This window comes from Pantherophis guttatus, chromosome 3, assembly GCF_059756535.1.
Source record: "Pantherophis guttatus breed Tessera chromosome 3, ASM5975653v1, whole genome shotgun sequence".
NCBI classification, from domain to species: Eukaryota; Metazoa; Chordata; class Lepidosauria; order Squamata; family Colubridae; genus Pantherophis; species Pantherophis guttatus.
Window position 1 is genome coordinate 173,337,192 of NC_142065.1, and position 21,823 is coordinate 173,359,014.

Consider the following 21,823-nt stretch of genomic DNA (forward strand, 5'->3'; position numbering starts at 1 on the left):
ATCCAACTGTAAAATGGCCAGATACTTGTAAGTTTCATCCTAATGGTTTGACCATTCAGCATTTAAATTCCATTACTGTTCATCATTTCATCCGGATTTATTGCTAAGCCAAATTCAATTGCTATATCAGTGTTAAATATTTGTCAATGACTGGATTTTGATTTCTTATTTTACATAAAGTTTCAGATCATTCATAACTGTGACCTAACCCTACTGTTCAAAAGTTCAGAATATTTTATGAATTTGTTTGCACCAACTGATGAATGGGAATGTTGGCTTTATTTGTCTGGATAGAAATCCACTTCCAAAATTGTTACTTAAACTATTTAAATTATAAGAAATAAGCATTACAAAGGAGATGAACCTATAGAACAGATACTACCTCAAAGAAGTCCTGCCATTGGACAGAATAAAATACGAGGAAAAGAAATTAAGAATATGAAACAAATTTAACCAAATAAATTTACTCAAAATTCATTGAGTGGGCCTGTGAAGGTCTAATGTCTCATGCTATTCTATTTAATTAAAAATCTGTGGATTAAAAATAATAATCAAAAAGCAAACTGCAATAAGCACTAGTTTTCAAAAAAATTAAAATAAATTATTCTGCTTAGCATTTATACTGCAGTGTAATAGCTTTAAATGTATTGACTGCAATGGTATCCCTGATTTATACTTAAATATATCCTTAATGCCACAATCCAGATTCCTGGGTTCTGTTTTGTTATCTATTCACCACTTTCAGCACCAGGAATAATTGAGACACATCAGATATGCTTGTCTGCTAAATATTTCATGCTGTTTGTTTTCCTGTTGTGTTTTCTTTCAAGATACAGTACACATATGCCACTCTGTCTAAACCTGTGGGGGGAACACCCAAACATTAAATAGATTTCTTGGCAAACCACCATAGAAAGATAAAGATAGAATATACTGCATGCGTCTCCTTCTTTGAATGGCAATTACACAAGGTATGAGATAAAATCAGAGAAAACTGTGGCAAGAAGTGATATCACAACAGGCATATTTCCAAGAATTTAAATAGAAGGAAAGTTAAGAGCATCACCATTTCCCAAATCATTTTCAGAACACTCTCTAACTCAAACAAACAACCAATTTCCTGGATAAATAAATAAATAATAAATAAATAAATCTGGATAAATACAGGTGATTCAACCTCATATTATACTGTGGTGCCTATAATATAAAATATTTATATTAGATCATTTGTAGTTATTTAAATGTATTGGAATCATTAAAAACAATACTGGAAAAGTGCCCTGTCTTTTGCATGTAGTGATAGAAAATATAAGATTTTGAGCACAATCTGGTTTAATTTATTTGGTTATTCAAATTGATCCAGAGAATTCTTTGTAGGAATTCATAACTATGCATTTAAATATGTTGTATTTGATTAATGTTGCTACTATGTGTTGATTTTTTCCTTGCTTCATTTCATACAGAAAACTAAGTTATGGAGATCTGTGTTCTTAAATAAATATGCAGATTGATTATAGATCATTTCTATTCTTTCTTAACATGGAAATACACACAAAAAAACAAACCCCTTAAAATAGCTGTTATAAAAACAGATTAAAGATCTCAGTTAAACTTTAGAATGTTTTATTTTATTGTTTTGATAGGTTAATCAAAACACATATTTTTTCAACAAAAGATGCTTTATTTGTAAGTGCATTAAAAGCAATTTAGAAATTAATTATACAACAATGTAAAAGCTTTACAACTAAATTATTAATATAAGCCTCACTAAATTTATTCTCATTCTTGAGGTTAAGTCTGAAAGTGGATAGTCATTTTTCTCCATATAATTTTCCACATAAAGGTAATATTTTATTGGATGATGGTGAACAGACAATATACAATAAAAAAGCATGTTAAATAATCTAAATAATTTTGCCTGGTTCTTTCTCTGTCTGTCTCTCTGTTTCTTTCTTTGCTAAACTGAAGTTAGAAGTATGTGGCCTATTGATGAATTTTCCTCTTATCATGCTTTTGATGAGTTACGGGCTGTTTGATTAGAACATTTTCTCTGCAAAGAGATTGGAGGGGAAAGCTAGTTTACAAATTCATTTTTTATTTCATAGAAAATATTCCCAGCTCAGTGGAGAGGGAGCTACAGAATTTTAGATTCCTTGCTTTATATTATTTTTAAATGTAGTAACAATGCCTTCTGAGAAAGTTATACACATAATTAAAAAATAAATTATAAATATTGTTTGGAGAAACAATATTGAAAATCAGAGTGATTATCACACCAAAATAAAACCATACAGTTTTAGAATAAGTTTTGGATCACGTTATTCTTTTTTCTTTCAGAAATAAGCAACAAAAATATCATAATGTACAGTATAATATCCTGTTTAAAATCTCAATTTCCCTACAAGGGATCATTATTTTAAAAAAATAAAAAGAATATCTTTGATTCTGGCAAATCCATCTCTTTGAACCTTGCTTTGTTTTGCTTTGGCCAAAAACCTATTTTATTGGCCCTTCTGGCCCAGGCTGTCATTTTTCCCTGCTGGAAGTTTGGCAAAAGTAAAAAACTGGCAGAGGACAACACTTTATATTTTTTAACTGAATATTTAAAACTTTTTTGTACGCCCATTATCCTTACTTTGTGCGCCAATTGTGACTAGTTGTTTCAATCGCATTCCCTTCTTTGGCAAATGCAAAGCATATATATATATATATATATATATATATATATATATATATTGATTGATTGATTGATTGATTGATTGATTGAACGGTCTGTTTCTAAGGTCAGCCAAAGATGGGGGCAGCAGTTTAATATTGCCTCTGACATCGACCTCTTTCCACATAGGGGGATGAGTGTAGGGATTGCCATAGCTAGTGCTAGAATACTTTCTTGGTCCAAGGTAGTAAATAGAACTGTGGCTCCAGATAAAACTTGTTAGAAATCCTGTACCTTAAAAAGAAATTGCCTGTGTAATTGGAAAATAAGACTCTCGACTGCTTTGGTTGTTGGAAAAGGCAAAGTAGAATATTCTTGTTGAACGTCTGTGAGCTTCGATTGATTTTCCATATTTTGATATGCTATTAAAATGATATATTTGACAGAAGGAAACAATCTTCCTGAAGAAGATCTTCCGGCACCAGATTAATGGCTGCTCACATAGCAGGACTGAGAACTATGGCTAAAATGTTTAGTACAAGGACTGAGAAATAGTAATTTATCTTTTCTAGCACAAAGAAATCTCACTGTATAATACTTTTTTAATTAACCTACTAATTCTACACATCTGTGCCTGTTCATCTTTTCTACAAGACCACCTCAATGTTCAAGACACTACCAGCACTATTTCCAATGATGTTCTTGCTACTATATTGGTTATGAATGGTACTAATGCAACCTAATTTGCCTACTCGCAAGGCTGCATTGTTAAACATTTCTGGGATTCCTTAACAAAGCTGAGGTCCAGCAAATCGAGAAGACACTGGTTGAGAATCCAATCTTATTAAGGAACAAAACAACAAAAACAATGAAACTGTTGCCTTATAATCAATGAAAACAAAGCCTAATTAAAATTAAAAGTTAACAGCTACACATTTTCGTCAACCACCATCTCATCAAAACCTGTATATATCTCCAATTTATCAAGACTTGAATTTCTTAACATTTCTATTAATTTTATAGTAGTCTTTATTTCACGTGGGAAGAAGCCTCTTTTAAATCACTTTTGCACCATGTCCTTCCATAGTTCTTTTCCACGTAGAAGCCATTTATGACAACTCTCCAGAACATAGTCCTGTCACTTTTCAAAGGAATATTCAGAAAGGTGTTGCTCTTTTCAGGGATAGGAAGGGGGAGCAATTGAATGCAATCATTAATATGAAAGACAGTTTATTCACACAGTTCAGTAGCTAATGCACCCTCCAGGTTTCTGGACTTGCCTACCTTGGCAGACAGACTCCGTGGTTTGCTGGAGAGGATCTCTGTAGCTTCCCTACAGTGGGTGGAAAGGTTCAGAATTGCAGCAGCTGCTGCTATGTGGGTGTCTTCACTACATTGACCGTAGCGATAAGAGCTGGCATGGCAAGGACTCTGTGTGTGGGCGCTAGCACTAGGCTGCCGATTAGAAAATTTCCCTGGATTTGAAAAATGCTTTGCTGTTGAAGAGAGATTTGATTAGAAGTAGTTCTATGCAACTGTCCTCCTATTAAAGGGACAAAGGCAATCAGTTCATACAGTAAAATAGACAAAGAATATATGAAATAAAAGCTACTCTTGACACAAAACTCAACGTTTTTTTTAAGTTTCAGAAATTAAAAGATTTAAAACATTAGACTGTGTTGTCATATCAATGTTCAGGTACTTCCAAATTCAGTAGAGGACAACATTATAAATCCATTTCCTAAAATATTCTCATGCCATGTGAAGGAAACTTTATAGAAGTTTGATTATGAGATACATGCCTGCCATCTAGCAAATTCTGAAGCCCTCCCCTATGGACATTCCTGCCTTTTGGTACAGTTTTGTCTCTTTAAAAAAGTTTAATTGATATTTTATATACGTTTAGCTTCAACTCAACATTTTATGCAGCATTAATTTTGGTTCTTGAATTAAATCTCTTGGGATGTATTATCATTTTCCTGCAAAAGTGCACATTCACTTAGAGTGCAATTGAGTTCCAGTTATTCAGTTTGAGTGTGCTGCCAGTTAAGTTCCTATATAATTGTACCTTTAACGGAGAATCTTAAAGTGGATATTTATAAGATGACAATTCACGTGGGGTACAACACAATATTGTGTCTATCTGTATGTCAAGAATCAACTGGATTTGCCAGTTAATAATACCCTAGAACATGAGTTTTCAAAATGTACATGACTCATAGTTTATCAGTATATTCTCCCAATCATGCACTGAAAATAATGTTGCCAAAGCATTGGATACTCTTAAGAACTATGTAGATAAACTCAAGGCAGAAGCATAATTAATTAGAGGTTCTGAACAATATTCTTCCCACTCTGATAGATTTAAAATAAGGTTTTAAATTTAGAGGACGTAAAATTTATACTTTGAGGATTATGTTCACCTTCTCTCTAGAGATAGCTAAAATTGCATTCATTTCAAAACAATCTCGTTTTTTTCTTGAACCACCTGAACTACAGATTTATTAAAGCAAGCTGCACTGAAGCTTCTTTAGCAAGGGGACTGAGCAAAGAGGTAAGGATAGATGGACAATTTAACCACCGAATTGTATAGGCAAATGCAAAAAGCAACCAATAAGCAACCAGTACATCAGATAAAGGAATTACAGGTGGATCACAATACAAACATCAGAGCAATCACTCTGACCTTATAAAAATGGCAAGGTCTTATTTTAACAGTGTAATTCTAGTAACTTAGATGTCACTAGCATTTCCGCAAGAGATCATCAGTTTTGTATAATTACACCTTTTTACATTAATCAATGGGCATTGCATACACGTTTGGGGTATGAGTCTTATCTAAATAATATATTGTTTGCTATCTGCAAGAGTTGTGATCATAAGAATGAGTATGTATGTATGTATGTATGTATTTAAGTAAGTATGTATGTATGTATGTGTGTATATACAGTGTGTATATGTGTGGGTGGGTGTTTGTGTGTACACATACACATGTGCATACCAAATATATATTAAAAGCATCAAGCACTGTTAATGTGTATGTACTGTAAGATATGCAAGCAAGATATGCAGAGGCCTCCATGATTTCTCAGAAGGAATTAGATATTTTTACCATAATGAAGCTTTTAACTGTGCTAGTTGCATGTTTTGCTTGGTATGTACACCCTGGGAGATAAAACACACAAAAAATACAGTTTAATTTTGTCAGTCCCTTACTTACATTCAAAGGATTGTGTGGGCTTTTGTCCTTGTATAGTTGGCATCATTGTGCATTTGCCAAAGACTTGGGCATCAAAACTAGCATAGTCAAAAGGTACTTTCCCATATTTCTCTTGGTCTCTTGTAAAAGTGGTTCTGGAGGAAGGGATTGCTTGGGAAGATCGGCAGCTGTACTGAGATAACTCAAAATGTTTCACCAAGTTTGCCCTTCATAATGAAGACATAAAATATCAGAATAATAACAATTATTATTAGATTCATTCCCCTACAGAGATACACCTAACAGACTAATTTGTTAGAGATACAGATTAGCACTAACTGTTTAGAACTAGTAAACACAAAATAGTAAGACATAAAAACTAATATTGTTCATATATTTTCTTAAAGGTCCTTTTTTACATATATAAAGATGTGCAGATTTCAACTCCTAGTATTCCCCAGCCAGCGTGCTTAAAACTGCCAAGCTTGAGAAACATTAGTCTACAGCAGAGGTCTTCAAACTTGGCAGCTTTAAGACTTGTGGACTTCAACTCCCAGAATTCTGGGAGTTGAAGTCCACAAGTCTTAAAGCTGCCAAGTTTGAAGACCTCTGGTCTACAGAATTATCTTTCTCACCATAAAACTCCTCACAGCTGAGGCAGACAAATTTAGTGGATTTTGGGTTTAGGCATGCCTGATACCAGCTTTGACTGATTCATCTGTTATGTCTTTTCCTAAATACAGTGCTCCACATCTACCCTTGTTTGGTGTTTCTCTGAGAAATTAGAAGGATAGAGTTGAGTTGAATTTATTCCTCCCCTCTTAGGCCTCATGAATGCATACAGTATTGGTCAGTTCTTGTCCATGACCAAACAGTAGTTACATTGTGAACCAACCTGGCATTTACCAGATACCTAAAAGAAAGACCTCAGGAAATTTCAAAGTTTCTTTTGAATTTGTTTTTAGTGTTGGTGATGGCAACTCTAGCACTGCCAGCATCGGGGAGTTTTTTTTTCTACACACCATCTATCATTCTGAATCCTTCATAACTGTCCATATGTGTGGCCTGTCGGCCACCTGCCCCTCCAGCAGCCCAATTAGAGGAGGAGGAGGAGGAGGCATGGGAGTCAGGGTCAGCCACAAGGCAACACGAAAGCTCTGAGAGAAGAGGGAATGGAGCTGGCAGAGAGATAGAGACTGAGGTGGAGCCTGGGCTATCCATCAACCCTCAGATGGAGAGCCCCCAGGTCTGGAGATTGGTGATGAAGGAGAAGAGGAACAGCTTGGTCCAGTGCCTGATGCGTGAAGGGGAGAGCAGTGGAAAGTCATGGGCTGATCCTGGGGAAGGAAGACCCACTGCTGTGAATGAGGCCTCACCCTAGCTCTGGAGATAAAAGGCAAGGGGCGGAGATGAATAGATGTGGCAGACAACCGTGTGGATGGACTTGTTAGCCTGCGAGATAAACTTTTTGCCAGGGCTGCCAGCATTCATAATAAAGGAATCTTTTGAGTTCACGTCAGAGGGTTTGACGGGTTTGGGGAGCTGGGTCAGAACACCATACTTCTGGAAAAGACCAGTCCCTTTTCTAGAAAGGAATAGCCTGGTAATTGCTGTCCAAGGGTAGGTAACCTCACATTTGGATTTCTGAAATAAACTGTATGTGGGACTTCTTTGTTTCTGTCCTGGAAGATGCAGATGAGTGGCTAGTCTTCTGGATGGGCTCCTAGCCATACTTATAGTATTCATATGCTGAAGCTACAGTGCTGGCTACCCATTAGCTACCATGCCAATTAGTACTGGCTTATAATGCCCTGAGTTACAACAGATGGCATCTCCTAAATGACCTTGGCTGATTTTGAAAAAGCTAAGCAGGGTAGCTTTGTATTTGAATGGAAGATCACCACAAAAGCACAGGGTTATGGACTAATCTGAGATGTCATATGTAGCATTCTGGAAGAAAGGTATGGCAAGATATGGATGTGGATGTGAACTCAACTGCAGGGAGACTTTACTTCTTTATAAAGCTCAGAACAACTTGGAATCATAATCACAATGTGCCTATCTTTGCTTCAATAGGTAAAGGTAAAGGTTCCCCTCGCACATATGTGCTAGTTGTTCCTGACTCTAGGGACAGTGCTCATCTCCGTTTCAAAGCCAAAGAGCCAGTGCTGTCCGAAGACATCATCGCGGTCATGTGGCCTACATGACTAAATACCTTCCCACCAAAGATGGTCCCTATTTTTCTACTTGCATTTTTTACGTGCTTTCGAACTGCTAGGTTGGCAGAAGCTGGGACAAGTAACGGGAGCTCACCCCATTACGTGGCACTAGGGATTCGAATCTCTGAATTGCTGACCTTTCAATCGACAAGCTCAGTGTCTTAGCCACTGAGCCACCGCTTTAATAAATCTTAATAAATTTAATAAATCACCACTTTAATAAATCTGTACAATTGTTATAATCCTCTTGAGAGGTCTTACTGCTGATTTCAACTGGGAATTGTCATCTTCCAGACATTCCAGTCTTTAGCAATAGCAAATATTCTTTGGAAGGGCTTTCCTTTGAAATTAGAGGTTGCCGCCTCTGTGTAAGTCTAGGTCTTCCCTGTGTAAACAGTAGAGTGGGGTTTTTTTCTCCCTTTATACATTTTAATGTATCATATATTTTTATTATCCTTTTTTGTAATAAAATAAGAATTTTAAATATTGTATATCCTTAATGCCACAATCCAGATTCCTGGTTCTGGATTCAGCATATAAATAGGTTAGTGAATATGAGCTAATAATAAAAAAATAATGAATTTGAGTTAATACATGTAGTCTTCCATTTACAACAGTTCATTTAGTGACCATTCAAAGTTATAACACCATTGAAAACGTGACTTACGACCATTTTTCACACTTATGACCTTTGCAGCATCCCCATGGTCACCTGATTTTCATTTGGATGCTTGACAGCTGGTTCATATTTATGACGATTGCAATATCCTGCAGTCATGTGGCCATCTTTTGCAATCTTCTGACAAGCAAATGCAATGGGGAAGCCAGATTCACTTAACAACCGTGTTATTAATTTAACAATTGCAGTGATTCACTTAACAAATGTGGCAAGAAAAAGTCGTAAAATGGGGTAAAACTCACTTAACAAATTTCTCACTTAGCAACATAAATTGTAGGCTCAATTGTGGTTGTAAGTCGAGGACTGCCTGTAATGAATAGATTTATAAATGAAATGATAACAAAGTCTCAATTTCCCTACAGAATAACCATGGTCAATTGGTGGGTTGTGGTGATCTTTCAGGTGAGAAGACATGATGAATGTTATTGCAAACATTGCAAACATGTGGTGGCGCATATGTTTGCAATCCAGTTAGAATGCAGTATTGCAGGCTCTGCCGACTGCCAGCAGTTCGATCCTGACCAGCTCAAGGTTGAGTCAGCCTTCCATCCTTCTGAGGTCGGTAAAATGAGGACCCAGATTGCTGGGGCAATATGCTGACTCTATAAACCGCTTAGAGAGGGTAAAGCACTATGAAGTGGTATATAAGTCTAAGTGCTATGGCTATTATGATGCTTAGATCAGCCAAATTGCCCTTGAATTTCAGTAGCAAAATCCTCAGGGGATTGGGGATGCATTAGGACTTTATATTGTTTATTTCTGTAATAATGAACGATGAGGTCTCATCTGCACCTTTTACATGACATTTTATAATGTATTAACTTAATATCTGTGAATTTTTACCTGCACTACCAATTCAAAATATTTCAAAACATTACAAGCTATAGCATGAATATAACACGAGTTATAAATGTCTTTTTCCAGAATGCATTTACTATAAATATAATTCAAAACTTTTACCTGTGGATCTGATCATGGCACTGCCCTGTTTTGAGTGATTCGTGTTGACCTTTTTCCTGAGACATTGCCATTTTCTCAGCTGCAGCAATTGGACATCCAGAAAGACTATTGAAAAGATTGTCAAAAGTAATTGTTAACAATTTATACTCAGAGATATTAGGATTTCTAATATGTACTTTGCATCAAAAATAAAATATTATTCAGCTTGTTGCTCTTTTTATTCTGCTTATCATGTTAATTGCTATTACAGCTTTTAAAATCTAACTATATCTTCTTTTCACTGTTATCTCAAGCTATTATGCTTGCTAGAACTTCCTCTCCTATACTGATGATTTGATTCAGCTAAGTTCCCATGCCCATTGGAGGCTACTAGGATAGCCTCCTACATACTAGGAGGCTATCCATTCTTTCCACCTGAATGTTGCTAACACAATTATTTCATTACTTCTATAACATCATTATCTCTTTAGACTTGTAAGTCCTTTGACCTCTCTAGTAGCAAAGTTGACCATGAACATTTTGTGATATAATACTTGTTTCTTTCTTCCTCTGGGAAATTAGCCAAGTAAACTTTATCAATGATTTTAATGTGGTAAATTAAACTATGATCTATCATAAATGGATCATAAGTTCTTAGAAGAGTAAATCAGTACACCAAAGTATATCAAGTTTGAATGTAATCAGACATTTTCACTATGTAGAATTGATCACTTGATTAGTCTTTATGGTTCTTTGTAAGTCATTTTAAATTCTTTATGGTTTTAGATGTTTTAATATCCAGTTTACACTTAGTATTTCATATGAAAAGAAGATGCCACATTCCTGTATAAAGTATATATATATGCAGTAAGTACATAATTGAAAGCAAAAAGATGGGGAGGGCATACATTATCTGAGATTGGGTAGCATGTATTTATATTGGCATCCTGGCTTTCTTAAGCAGAACTGCCAATAGATTATGATTTAGAAATAAATGTATTTGATTCAATTCTAACATTTCTTAGTACTGTAAAAATGAAATAACATAATTTCTCCAATTATGTACTCATCTTTTTTATTGCTTTCAACAGGAGGATTAATTATATGTGTCATATGTTTTCTTGTAGGAGTTAAAAAGTTATGTTGATAGTCCTTCGTTATCTACAATACTTGGGCCAGGAACTCCTTACTAAGTGAGGCGGTTGTAAAGGGTCATCATGTGACTGTGTGGATTTATGATGACAGTTACAACAGCCCCCATTTCAGATTTTAGGAAAATCCCACACAGTTGTCAGGTGCAATGTTGCATGATCTCCATTTGTGATCTCCTGATAGCTTTCCCATGAATTTTCTTGTCAGTAGCCAGCAGTGAAGGTCTCAAATGGCAATTATATGACTGCAGGACAGTGTGATCATTATAATTATGAGTTGCCAAGTGCCCAACTCCTAATCACATGACTGTGGGGATGCTGCAATAGACATAACTTCAAGGACCTGCCATAAGTATCCTTGTTCAGTGTCACAATAACTTCAAATAGTTGCTGAACAAATGGTCATTAACTGAGGATTACCTACATTGTTGCTTTATATGAAACAACACATATTTTAAAAAACCATACCCTTCTTGAAGATACTAGATTATCACCAATGGAAGACCATTGAATTACCTTCTGTGAGTGTTGCGGTTGCTATTGACATGTCCTCTTCCTGTACATCCAGGAGTGGGGCACTTTAAAACGTTTTCATGCATGGCAAGGACTAAATAAAAAGAAAAAAACAAACAAACAAAAAATCCTGAAATCCATGCTAATTTTACAGAATAGTTCAAAGTTGGCAATTAATTGGAGATTTACACCCTTAAATTTATACTAGTGAAGTTTCAACCCCCAAAAATATCAAGACCAGTCACAGCTGCAAAATGGGTAGCTATATAAGGTGATTAAATGAATGAATTAATAGATGAATATACATAAATAAAAAAGAAACCATCTCACACATTATGTAATTCACAATAAGCAGAGAATTTAAGAGTTTGAGTCACCATATAATCTCCCAAGATAACAAACCTGACATTTGTTAAATAGTTGCCCATCTTTTTTAGAGAATAGAAATTTGTGTCCACTCTTGAAAAGCCCTCATCATCTGAGTGTTCCTATATCTGAGATTTGATGACAGATAGATAGATAGATATAGATATAGATAAATTGATTGATAAGTATCTATCAATAGAGATATATAGATATATCATGTCTGTCTGTCTGTCTATCTGTCTGTCTACAGTATCTATCTATCTATCTATCTATCTATCTATCTATCTATCTATCTATCTATCTATCTATCGATTTATCGATCTATCGATCTATCTATCTATTGAATTTAACACAGTTAAACTCAAATGGGCATTGGAAGGTAGAAGGTTGTTTTACTGGCAAACTGACTTCCAAGCTGTGAAATAATATCTGCATTATCCTCTCAAACTGTATAAGCTACTAAACTATTTTTGTTCATTTCGTCCGCTTGTATTTCATAATTTACTTCAGTAATTCTTGATAAAATAAAATGATCCAAAGTTTCAAAGATATAATTAAGGCACTTTGTAAACAGCTATGGGAAATATAACCAAAATAAATTTTTCCTAGCATTAAGTTCCAATCATTGCAAAGCAATTTTACTTCTATAAATATCACCACATTTATCACCAAATTCAATATTAACTCCATAGGATTACACTTAAATTTAAGTAGATAAATTTGGGGTATAGGTTAATTTTGGATCAGGTTATCTGTTGCTGGTCATAGAAAAGAAGAGGATAGTAATGACAAGTATAATAGATATCCAGGAGGACCCAATCTGAGTTGGTCGAAACCAAAGGTTTTGTCTTCTGAGCATTCCAACTTGTGCTGGAGCCCATTCTTATACTCTGTTTACTTTTGGCTGTTCTGTGTGTGGTAGTTCTCTGAGAATGGGCTCTAGCATGACTCCAAAAACTCAGAAGACAAAACTTCTGGTCCCGGTGATTAACCCAGATTGGATCCTGAAACATTATCCTGGGACACATATAGTCACCTTCATTCATAATAGATATCCCTTTAATTAGAAGGCTATTACTAGCCTCAATCTTTGTTTAAATTCACAGAACAGCACAGCTGTGCCATTTAAAAGCTCTGAAGGCCAATGGAATATTTTCTGAATCATCATACAGTCTTGAAGAAACCACAAGTCACCAGCTCTGTGCCACATAATTGCTTCTCTGACTGTCACCCAGTGGAATTGTCTTCATATATTCAGGGAAATGAAAACACCAAAGGCAGCATACCTACCATTCCAAGGCATAGTGCCTATTCATATCAGTAGAAAGGGATTGTATAAATTTAATAAATAATGTTCTTCCTGAAGCTTATTTCTGCTTTCAACAACAAGTTGGAATTAAATTATCCCCCTTGCAAGATTGCTTGGGAATTTTCTTCTTCTGTTCTGTTAGACCAATCATGAAATATGTAAAAAAAAAAAAATCCTACAGGAAATAACAAATTTGTGATCTTCTCCATAAGTGTAACACACCTATTTTATATTTTTAAGGAGTCACAAATAAATAGCCAAATATATATTCCTTTCCCTCAGGAGGCGCCAAGCACATTATTTTCATAGTCTATCAGTGTAGCAATTATTTTTAGCACAATGAGAGGCCATAAAAATCAATCTGCCGAGAGAGGCAAAGGGCTTAGGGTTATAAAGGTATTCCCTGGGTATATATTCTTCAATAAATCATAGGGAATTTTATTTTGACCAAGAGCACAAGGCAGTATTTTCATTTCAAATGCCCACTTATGTTTATTTCTTAGAATGATTGCAAAGTAGAAGTTCAATTCACTTACATCCTAATAGGTGTGTGTGAGTGTATCTGTGTATACACAGATACAAGACCTGATTGGTTTTTTGCATTTGAGAAGCAAAATAGCATCCAATTTAATCTTTATTTTCAGTATGAAAATTTGATTTTAAGTCCCAAATGTGGGTGCTTAAACTGCTTTGCTTAAGCAACAGAAATTTTAGTTCAGTTGACTATCTGTACCTGTACTGAACTAGGATGCTTGCTTATTATTGTAATAAATTCATACATCATAAGATAGTAATACGATCTTAAATACAATTAATTTTAAAATACCCCAAACTTTTGTAGGCCCTAGGCATTGTGCCTAATGGATAATAAGATGGTGCTTTGCCCATCCTTTGATTTAACTTGGTATGACTTGAACTTATTGTTCTGATTTGTCTAATCTTCTTGAATTATAAATACAGTTATGAAGGTAAAGTAATCCTGACGATAGTGAAGGTGTTCATACAAAACAGGAGGGGACCAACATTGAGGATTTGTGGCAGCAAGGAACCTCCAGCCTCCATTCCCCAAGTCAAATAAAAAATATGAATAAACTTGGCATTGTGTCAGTTTACAAATCTAGGTGTCCATGTTATAACCTACATTGTGTGTTCCCTTGCCCTTCTCTTTTTGTCTCAAATGGTACAGTTGGAGGGCTGTTTTCTTACCACCAATACTTATTGCTCACTTCAAAGAGGAAGAAAAATATATATATATATTTTTAAAAAAAAGGTTACTTGCAAGCGACGGGAAGAAGATCACAATAGGTAAGTAGTTTTATAATGTAAAATGTCAAATACAAATATGAGGAAAATGCACCAAATGTTAAAGCTTTATCAAATTGTAGTGTTTGCTGCTGTTGAAAGATGTTCATTCGTGTTTGTTCCTTTTGGTTTAACTTTTAAAGGCTAAGCAGGTTCAGACCTGGTTAGTGTTGGTAACCAGGTCTGATACCTAGAAATATCAAAGCTATGTGAGTGCCTGGGAAGTTGAAAAATCATCAAAAAGTCATCAATGTCAAACCATTTCTGTATGGATACCAAGAGGTCTCCGCATCCATTTCCAGCTTGACTCAAAGAAGGCTTGACTTTATGTATTTATTTGTAAAATCTTGACACTCATTTACTTAATCTAGGAGTCTGGGTACTTGAAATAGAATACTCTGGTAAACACTATGAGATACCTAGAAGTTGAGGGATACTTACCCAATAAAGTTTCATAGTGCTGAGCTTTTGTTCTGGAGTTTTACCCATGCAGTATTACCCAGCAGTGGTAGGGTGAAGTAGATATAAGATTATCATTTAGTTATGATGGCATGGTTTTTATCTGATCTGGTCCCTTAGCCAGGCTGGTTTTGCTCAGCAATGGACTGTATTCAGCTTAAGCAACACCCTTCTGGATCTGAGATTTTTCTGGAATATTAATTTCAGGTGCTTTAGTGACTTTTCATCCCATAAATAATAGTGTATCTTCATCACTGAAATGGACATGAAATTATACCACTGTTATAATGCAGATCCTTGCTCTTGGTTAATACAGTTATGACCCTTATAAAAGGCTATGCCTTGTGTCATCATGCCAGTGGTGTGACATAGAGTTTTCTGCATTGAAGACTTTCTACTTACTTTCAAGTGGCACTCTGACTTTATGTGGACAGCCCGAAAGACTGCGATGATGAGGATACAATCCAGTCACGTGACCTGTTCCATCACACCCTGGAATGGGACATTTGGTCTCTCTTTTTTCAGGCCTGGGTACATCTGTAAAAAAAAAAACAGAATGGAACACTGGAATGGCTGGAACACTGTAAATTATATATTAGGTTCATATATATGTAGGTCTTTGGTTATTTGGGTTTTCTCCCGCATAAAATTGGAAGTGTCTTGGCGACGTTTCGATGAAGTCTCATTCATCATCTTCAGGCTGTTTTCGGCTTCGTGCTTCTAGGAGCAATGTGTGATTGCAGCTGTTTCTTCCTTTTAACTGCCAGTGGGGGTGTGAACTGATTGGGTGGGAGCTTGGCTGTGTTCTGATTGGGTGAACCCCCAACCAATCAGAACACACTCCACCCAATCAGAACACAGCCAAGCTCCCACCCAATCAGTTCACACCACCACTGGCAGTTAAAAGGAAGAAACAGCTGCGATCACACATTGCTCCTAGAAGCACGAAGCCGAAAACACCAGCCTGAAGATGACGAATGAGACTTCGTCAAAACGTCACCAAGACACTTCCAATTTTACACGGGAGAAAACCCAAATAACCAAAGACCTACATACAAACACCTGTGAAAACCTCAGAATATGTATGTATGTATGTATGTATGTATGTATGTATGTATGTATGTATGTATTCAAGTTTGCATATATATATATATATGCAAGTTTTGGTGTATTCGGGTCTTTTCCATTGATACACCATTGAGAGTATCTTGGTGATGTTTCGACGAGGTCTCACTCGTCATCTTCAGGCTGGTGTCTTCGGCTTTCCTTGCACAAGCACGAAGCCGAAGACACCAGCCTGAAGATGACGAGTGAGACCTCGTCGAAACGTTGCCAAGATACTCTCAATCTTACACAGGAAAAGACCCAAATACTACCCGTGAAAATCTACGAAAACACACACATATATATATATATTACGCTGAGCACTTTTAAGTATTAGGATAGAAAGCAATTTTCTTTCAAGGTGTTAATAAATCCTGAAATGCTAGACAACATTTAACATCCTACTTTAAATAATGACTTGTTATTTTTGCACTAAGACATATGGCATTAGAATTTGCAATGACATTTGCGTCATGTGCCAAAAATTTGGAACTATCTATGAGTGGAAAAATAACTAGCTAAACAACTAGCTATCAGGCTTTAGAAAAGTTGGATTGCTGTGAACAAATCATACATTCCTCCCAAAATATAGAACCCTAACAATGTCTTAGAACCTTACGTTGAATTTTTTTTATATCAAGATGCTTTAATAAGGAATTTATACAAGGAATTGTATGAAATCAATATACCAGCATGGCTAAAAGTGCAGGATTTGTTGACAAGCTAAAGCTATAATTATATAATATTTCATTCGTATTAGATGTGAAGCTCCTGTTTATGCAACAAAAGGAAGCATGCAAAATATGCTAATCTCTCCATTAAACACTATAAAAAGTTCTGTTTCCCTTATATATTGCATTTATTTATTCTAATATAAATGGACCTTTCTTGCTTTTGAGAAAGGATAAATATAATGATCATATAAACATTTGAATTTTGAAACTATGTAATAGAATGATAAAGTTTAAAATTATTTGTTATTCTTGCTATACAAATACATGATTTTAATATATATTTAAGATATACAGAACATTTCACTTCTCTCTCTGAAAAAGGGACACAGAAAACTGAAATAATATTATTGTTTGACTTTTTTCATCTTTGCAGGCATATTAAAAGCAAAATTGTCTGGATGTATCTGCCCCATCCTTGGATCTAACTTTTAAAATCTTAAATACGTATGTATTTTTCTTCAAAATAAGGAAATGCCATTGAATTAAATACAAATAATTTTCAAGAGTCATCTCTCCATCTTCAATAAAATGGCAGACTGAAATCAAATAAGAGTTCTTCTACAGATATATATCATTAAAAGAACTGGATCCATTAAGTAGGTATAGTTTGATCAGTTCATCAAAATGAAACAACTTACAGTATCTTCTATATTAGCCAATTGCATTTTTTTGGCACATACACATTTTAATGTCTTTAACTGCCTCCACCACCACCAAGTGATCTGCTTGCTCCATAATATTTTCAAATTACAGTGGTAAGTGAGAGATTGGCCAAGCCAGAGGGAGGAGTCAAACAGGGAATTAGCCTGAAATCCCTATGGAGTCACAAGACAATTTGACTCCATCCCGCCCTTGAATATCACTGAACTTTATCTAATATCACTCACATGCAAACTGTTAGTCTGAGAATATTCCTGTGTATAGGCTTGAACAATAAAACAACTAACTGAATTCTTCATGTGTGAATCTGGATATTTGTGTCTAACATTAAGGCAAATAGTTTGCTGATACATGTACTTATAACTGGAATAATCAGTAAGCATACAATTATGGCTTCCTGTCTTTTTTCCATGCAGTTAATTTAATAGCTCTTATTCAAGTTTTCTCCATAATGTGCCCTTCATATCATCTTACTAAAGAAACCCATGGCTTCTCTGAAGAATTCCATCTCTGGTACTTCTCCAATCAAAATTAAATGGCTCCAGTGAAGAGATGTCAGCCTTTTCAGGTAGATCCGACAGGAAACATGAGTAGATGAACTAATTCTACTTTATTGAAAGGCTATATTAAAAGAATCTTGCAACTTTGATAGTACAAATCTCCCATCATCTCCTTTATAGGTTGAGAAGTTAGGGAGGGTCCCTCCTGAGCCTCTTTCTTTTTCATTATGCAGCTGTAGACTATGTCCTGTCTTATGTGACTATTCCCTAGACACCATCTTTTTGCCCATTCTCAAGGTCTTTCTCATATACCATTTCAAGAGGCTCCATCTCAAAATGGTGAATGTTACCAGGTATCACATTCCCAACATCTTTGTCTTTTTCATACTACCATTGTGGGTCTTTGGTTTTACGGACATTTCTTGTAATGATACATTTCTATGTTCCAGTAATATATGATAAATCTTTGTTGATTTGATGGAATGCTTAAATGATGCCATTTCAGGCACTGTATGACATTTCTGAGATCCTAAATACATAGATTGCTTAGATCAATGAATGTGGATTCTCTATCTCATGTTCTGAGTAAACAAAACCTATGCTATTGTCACAAGAAAACATGACAATAGACTTGGAAGGTATCACTTAGCAGGGATAAAGAGAATGTAACAACCCCATATTTCTACAATAGATAAAAGCCAGTCAGGCTGATGAGAGTTTGCAAAGAAACTATTCTTTAATATAGCAGGCATATCTTGGAACCCATACATTGTATAGTCTTCTTTAGTATAATAGTTTCAGCTAGAATATAATTTAATAGATACAATATACAATACAATTCAAAGTAAAATTACATTCATTCATTTACATGGGATTATTTTCTCCTAAAGATCTTCCATTGCTCAAACAATTTAACATCATAAAACTTACCTATTGATAAATTTGGCAGTAAAATTCACAGCTAAAAACACTTTGAAATCCATCATATATCTGTGAATGATTTAGCGTTTACTAGAAACTTATCATTTGACAAAGCCAGTAAAATATGCAACGATATATATTATATACAGATATGATTTAGTTTTTACATACTGTATCTATATGGTATGGTAAATGATTTTATTGTTTAAAATCTAAGTTGGGACCAGAAATACACATCTACAGAAGTGTTTTCTCTACTGCATAGTACACTGTTCTTTATCACTGGGGAATCCAAAGAGCCTTGTTGCACTTCCAACTGAATCAAAGGCAGGTAGTCCTTGACTTACAACCATTCATTTAGTGACTGTTTGAAGTTACAGCAACACTGAAAAAAGTGACTTATGACTGTTTTTCACCATTGTAGCATCCCCATGGTCATGTGATCAAAATTCAGATGCCTGGAAACCGGTTCATATTTATGATGGATGCAGTGTCCTGGGGTCATGTGATCAACTTTTGTGACCTTCTGATAAGCAAAGTCAATGAAGAAGCCAGGTGTACTTAACAATTGTGATACTAACTTAACAACTACAATGATTTACTTAAGAACGGTGGCAAGAAAGGCTATAAAATGAACCGGAACTCACTTGACAACTCCCTTGCTTAGTAATGGAAATTTGAGGCTCAATTGTGGTGATACATCGAGGATTACCTGTAGTATTGTGGAAGTAAAGAAAGTGACCTCTTCCTGTTCTCCCCATTACCTGAATCATTACACAACAATTGGAAGAAGAGGACTACTGCACCATTGCAAACAAATGATGTGAATGTAGTCCACTAACTGTTGGCATGATAAGTTGAAATCTTTCACATATAGAAGTCATGTATAAATTGTATAATAGCCATCCAAGCAGTACTTTTCAACACAGGGGGCAGGGAAAGGGCAAGGAAAGGAAATTATATATATATAATTGTTGTTCTTCAGCCCTAGGCTCATCCTCGGTGAGCCATGCCTTAAGAGGCAGAAATAGCTATCTGAGTCTCCCAGAAAGCAACACAGAGCTGCAGTTTGTCAGCAGAAAAAGGGCCCAAGAACTTGTGAATGAGATTTCACAGAACCTAGGGCTGAAGAACAACTAAGTTTACATAGGTAAAACCTTGCTAGAGAGAATATGATATATATATGCAGTCATGTTGTTGAAGCCTTGCAAAAAAACCTCCCATTCACTGGTATCATTTTTGTAATAGCCATGAGGAAATTCCTTATCAAAACTTTTATATCATATTAAACATGAGTGAAAAACCCAATGGAGTACTCAAAAGCCAATGTACTAGCTAAAATTCAAAACAGTGCTACTCTGGAATCAGGGATGAGGACCAGGATTTAACAACTATTTAACTGAATGTGTAATTTACTGTGAACAAAGAAAGTGGACTTACGCTTGTGGTTATAGACTGGTCTACCACCAAGGTCAACTATTTTGGCTTGTCTTCTTTCACTTGCAAGATGCTCCAGTAGGAACCTATCCAGTTCTTTGTAAGTGCTATGAAAGACGTGACCCTGCTCTGCCTGAAGAGCGATAGCTTGTTCCAACAAATTTAAGTTCTGTTTTGTTTTATCCAAGTCAAATGACTGTTCTGTATTTTCTGATAGACAATCATCTTCTTCACAATCTGGAAATGGATTCTGCATTCTATTGCTGCAAGTGTCAACATGCGAGTCCTGTGATTCTTGCAGTTCTGATCTCAAACTACTAAAAGTTTCAGAATTGTTAACATCTTTTTCTTCAGCTTTGACACCAGGTGTTTTTAGGACCTCTTCCTGATTACATCCTACAAGATACGCTTTATTTAAAGGCAGTTTTATACTTATCTCTTCAGAAAAATTTGAGGAACTATCCCATTCATTGTCCAGAATTTCAGAGCTACTTTCGTTATCTTCTGAGGAACAGTATTGTGAATGTGGAACACTAATTCTGTCCCTTACAGAAGAATTAATTCCATAACATGCAGCAATGTTCTTATTTTCTGCTTTTAAGAGTTGGTTGTCACTATCACTTAGTTTATCATTCTCTAGGGAATTTGGTGCATCTTTTGCTATTTTTTCAAAATTAATTAATGTATTGGTCATTGTGTCCTGGCAGTTAGTGAAATTGTTCTTTTGAAGATCATTTTCTTGCATGTTGAAATATGAAATACTTTTTGCTGACATTAAAGTGGTGTTTTCTAGATAGAGAGAAACAGAGAAGACAAAGTTAGAGTACTTCTATTTTAGCCACAACAAATCTGTTAACTATAAATTAATCTACCTATGTCAATGAGATCCTGGGGAAATGCTGCCTGTGTGGTTGTTAAGAACTGGCAAAAACTTGATGGCACAAAACCAATCGATCAATGTCATTGAGAACACTCCAGGGTCAAACATTCTTAAAAAACTTTTTAAGGTTTCTTTCTTGATTTATATGAAATCATATTGTGCAAAACATTCCTTTAAAGAAATAAATGGAAAGTACACTAAATAACCAAACTATTATGTGAATCCATGATAAAATTATATAATTTTATATATAATCCCGAAATATAAAACAATTATAATAATGTGAAGTGTGACTTGTATTGTGATCACCACTTCATATGTCGAGGCAGGCAGACAGATATATCTGTATCTCTTCTTAATTTAAAGATTATCAGAAAGAGACTTGCTTTGTATGCAACACTATGTAAAATTATGTACACTATTTTGTACCTGGCTTAATGAATTAATGGAAAGACAATCCATAGATACAGAGTAAAGCTAGGGGCAACTTCATCATTGACTTCAAAAGAAATCAGTGAATTACTGTGTGCTAAATTAGTTACTATTAATGTGAACATGGATACACTGAGCAGTGGGAAAAGTGCCTCTTCTTACTTACAGGTGTATTTAATTTTTGCTTTGAAGCAATAGAGCTTGCAAAAACACAAATATAATACAGAAACTGGCAGCCGAGACTTTTCTCGTGTTGATGAAAACATTTTTTTTTATGACTCTTCTTTGACAATGTTAATTTTTTCTCATTGCTTATATTTTCAATCAATTATATTATTAAAAGGTGATGTATTGGATTTCTTA

General features: G+C 35.2%; 1 protein-coding gene and 1 long non-coding RNA gene across 5 annotated transcripts in view; one reads left to right on the forward strand and one right to left on the reverse strand.

Annotated features, from left to right (window-relative positions):
• LOC148114911 (uncharacterized) overlaps positions 1–14,360 on the forward strand; it is a 63,189-nt gene extending 48,829 nt beyond the window's left edge. The window contains exon 3 of the long non-coding RNA XR_015733373.1: positions 14,218–14,360. This is a non-coding gene — a long non-coding RNA (uncharacterized LOC148114911). The remainder of the gene's footprint in view (positions 1–14,217) is intronic.
• Positions 1–21,823, reverse strand: part of ST18 (ST18 C2H2C-type zinc finger transcription factor) — a 157,351-nt gene that overhangs the window by 36,779 nt on the left and 98,749 nt on the right. For all 4 annotated transcript variants that reach the window (XR_004593361.3, XM_034429755.3, XM_034429747.3 and 1 more), the window contains exons 5-10: positions 20,152–20,937; positions 15,195–15,329; positions 11,360–11,450; positions 9,714–9,818; positions 5,877–6,082; positions 3,941–4,152 (exon numbers count right to left, since the gene is read on the reverse strand). Coding sequence is in view for 3 of the 4 variants with exons in the window: in XM_034429755.3 (XP_034285646.2) it covers positions 3,941–4,152; positions 5,877–6,082; positions 9,714–9,818; positions 11,360–11,450; positions 15,195–15,329; positions 20,152–20,937 (1,535 nt within the window). In the remaining variant the exon portion in view is untranslated. The remainder of the gene's footprint in view (positions 1–3,940; positions 4,153–5,876; positions 6,083–9,713; positions 9,819–11,359; positions 11,451–15,194; positions 15,330–20,151; positions 20,938–21,823) is intronic.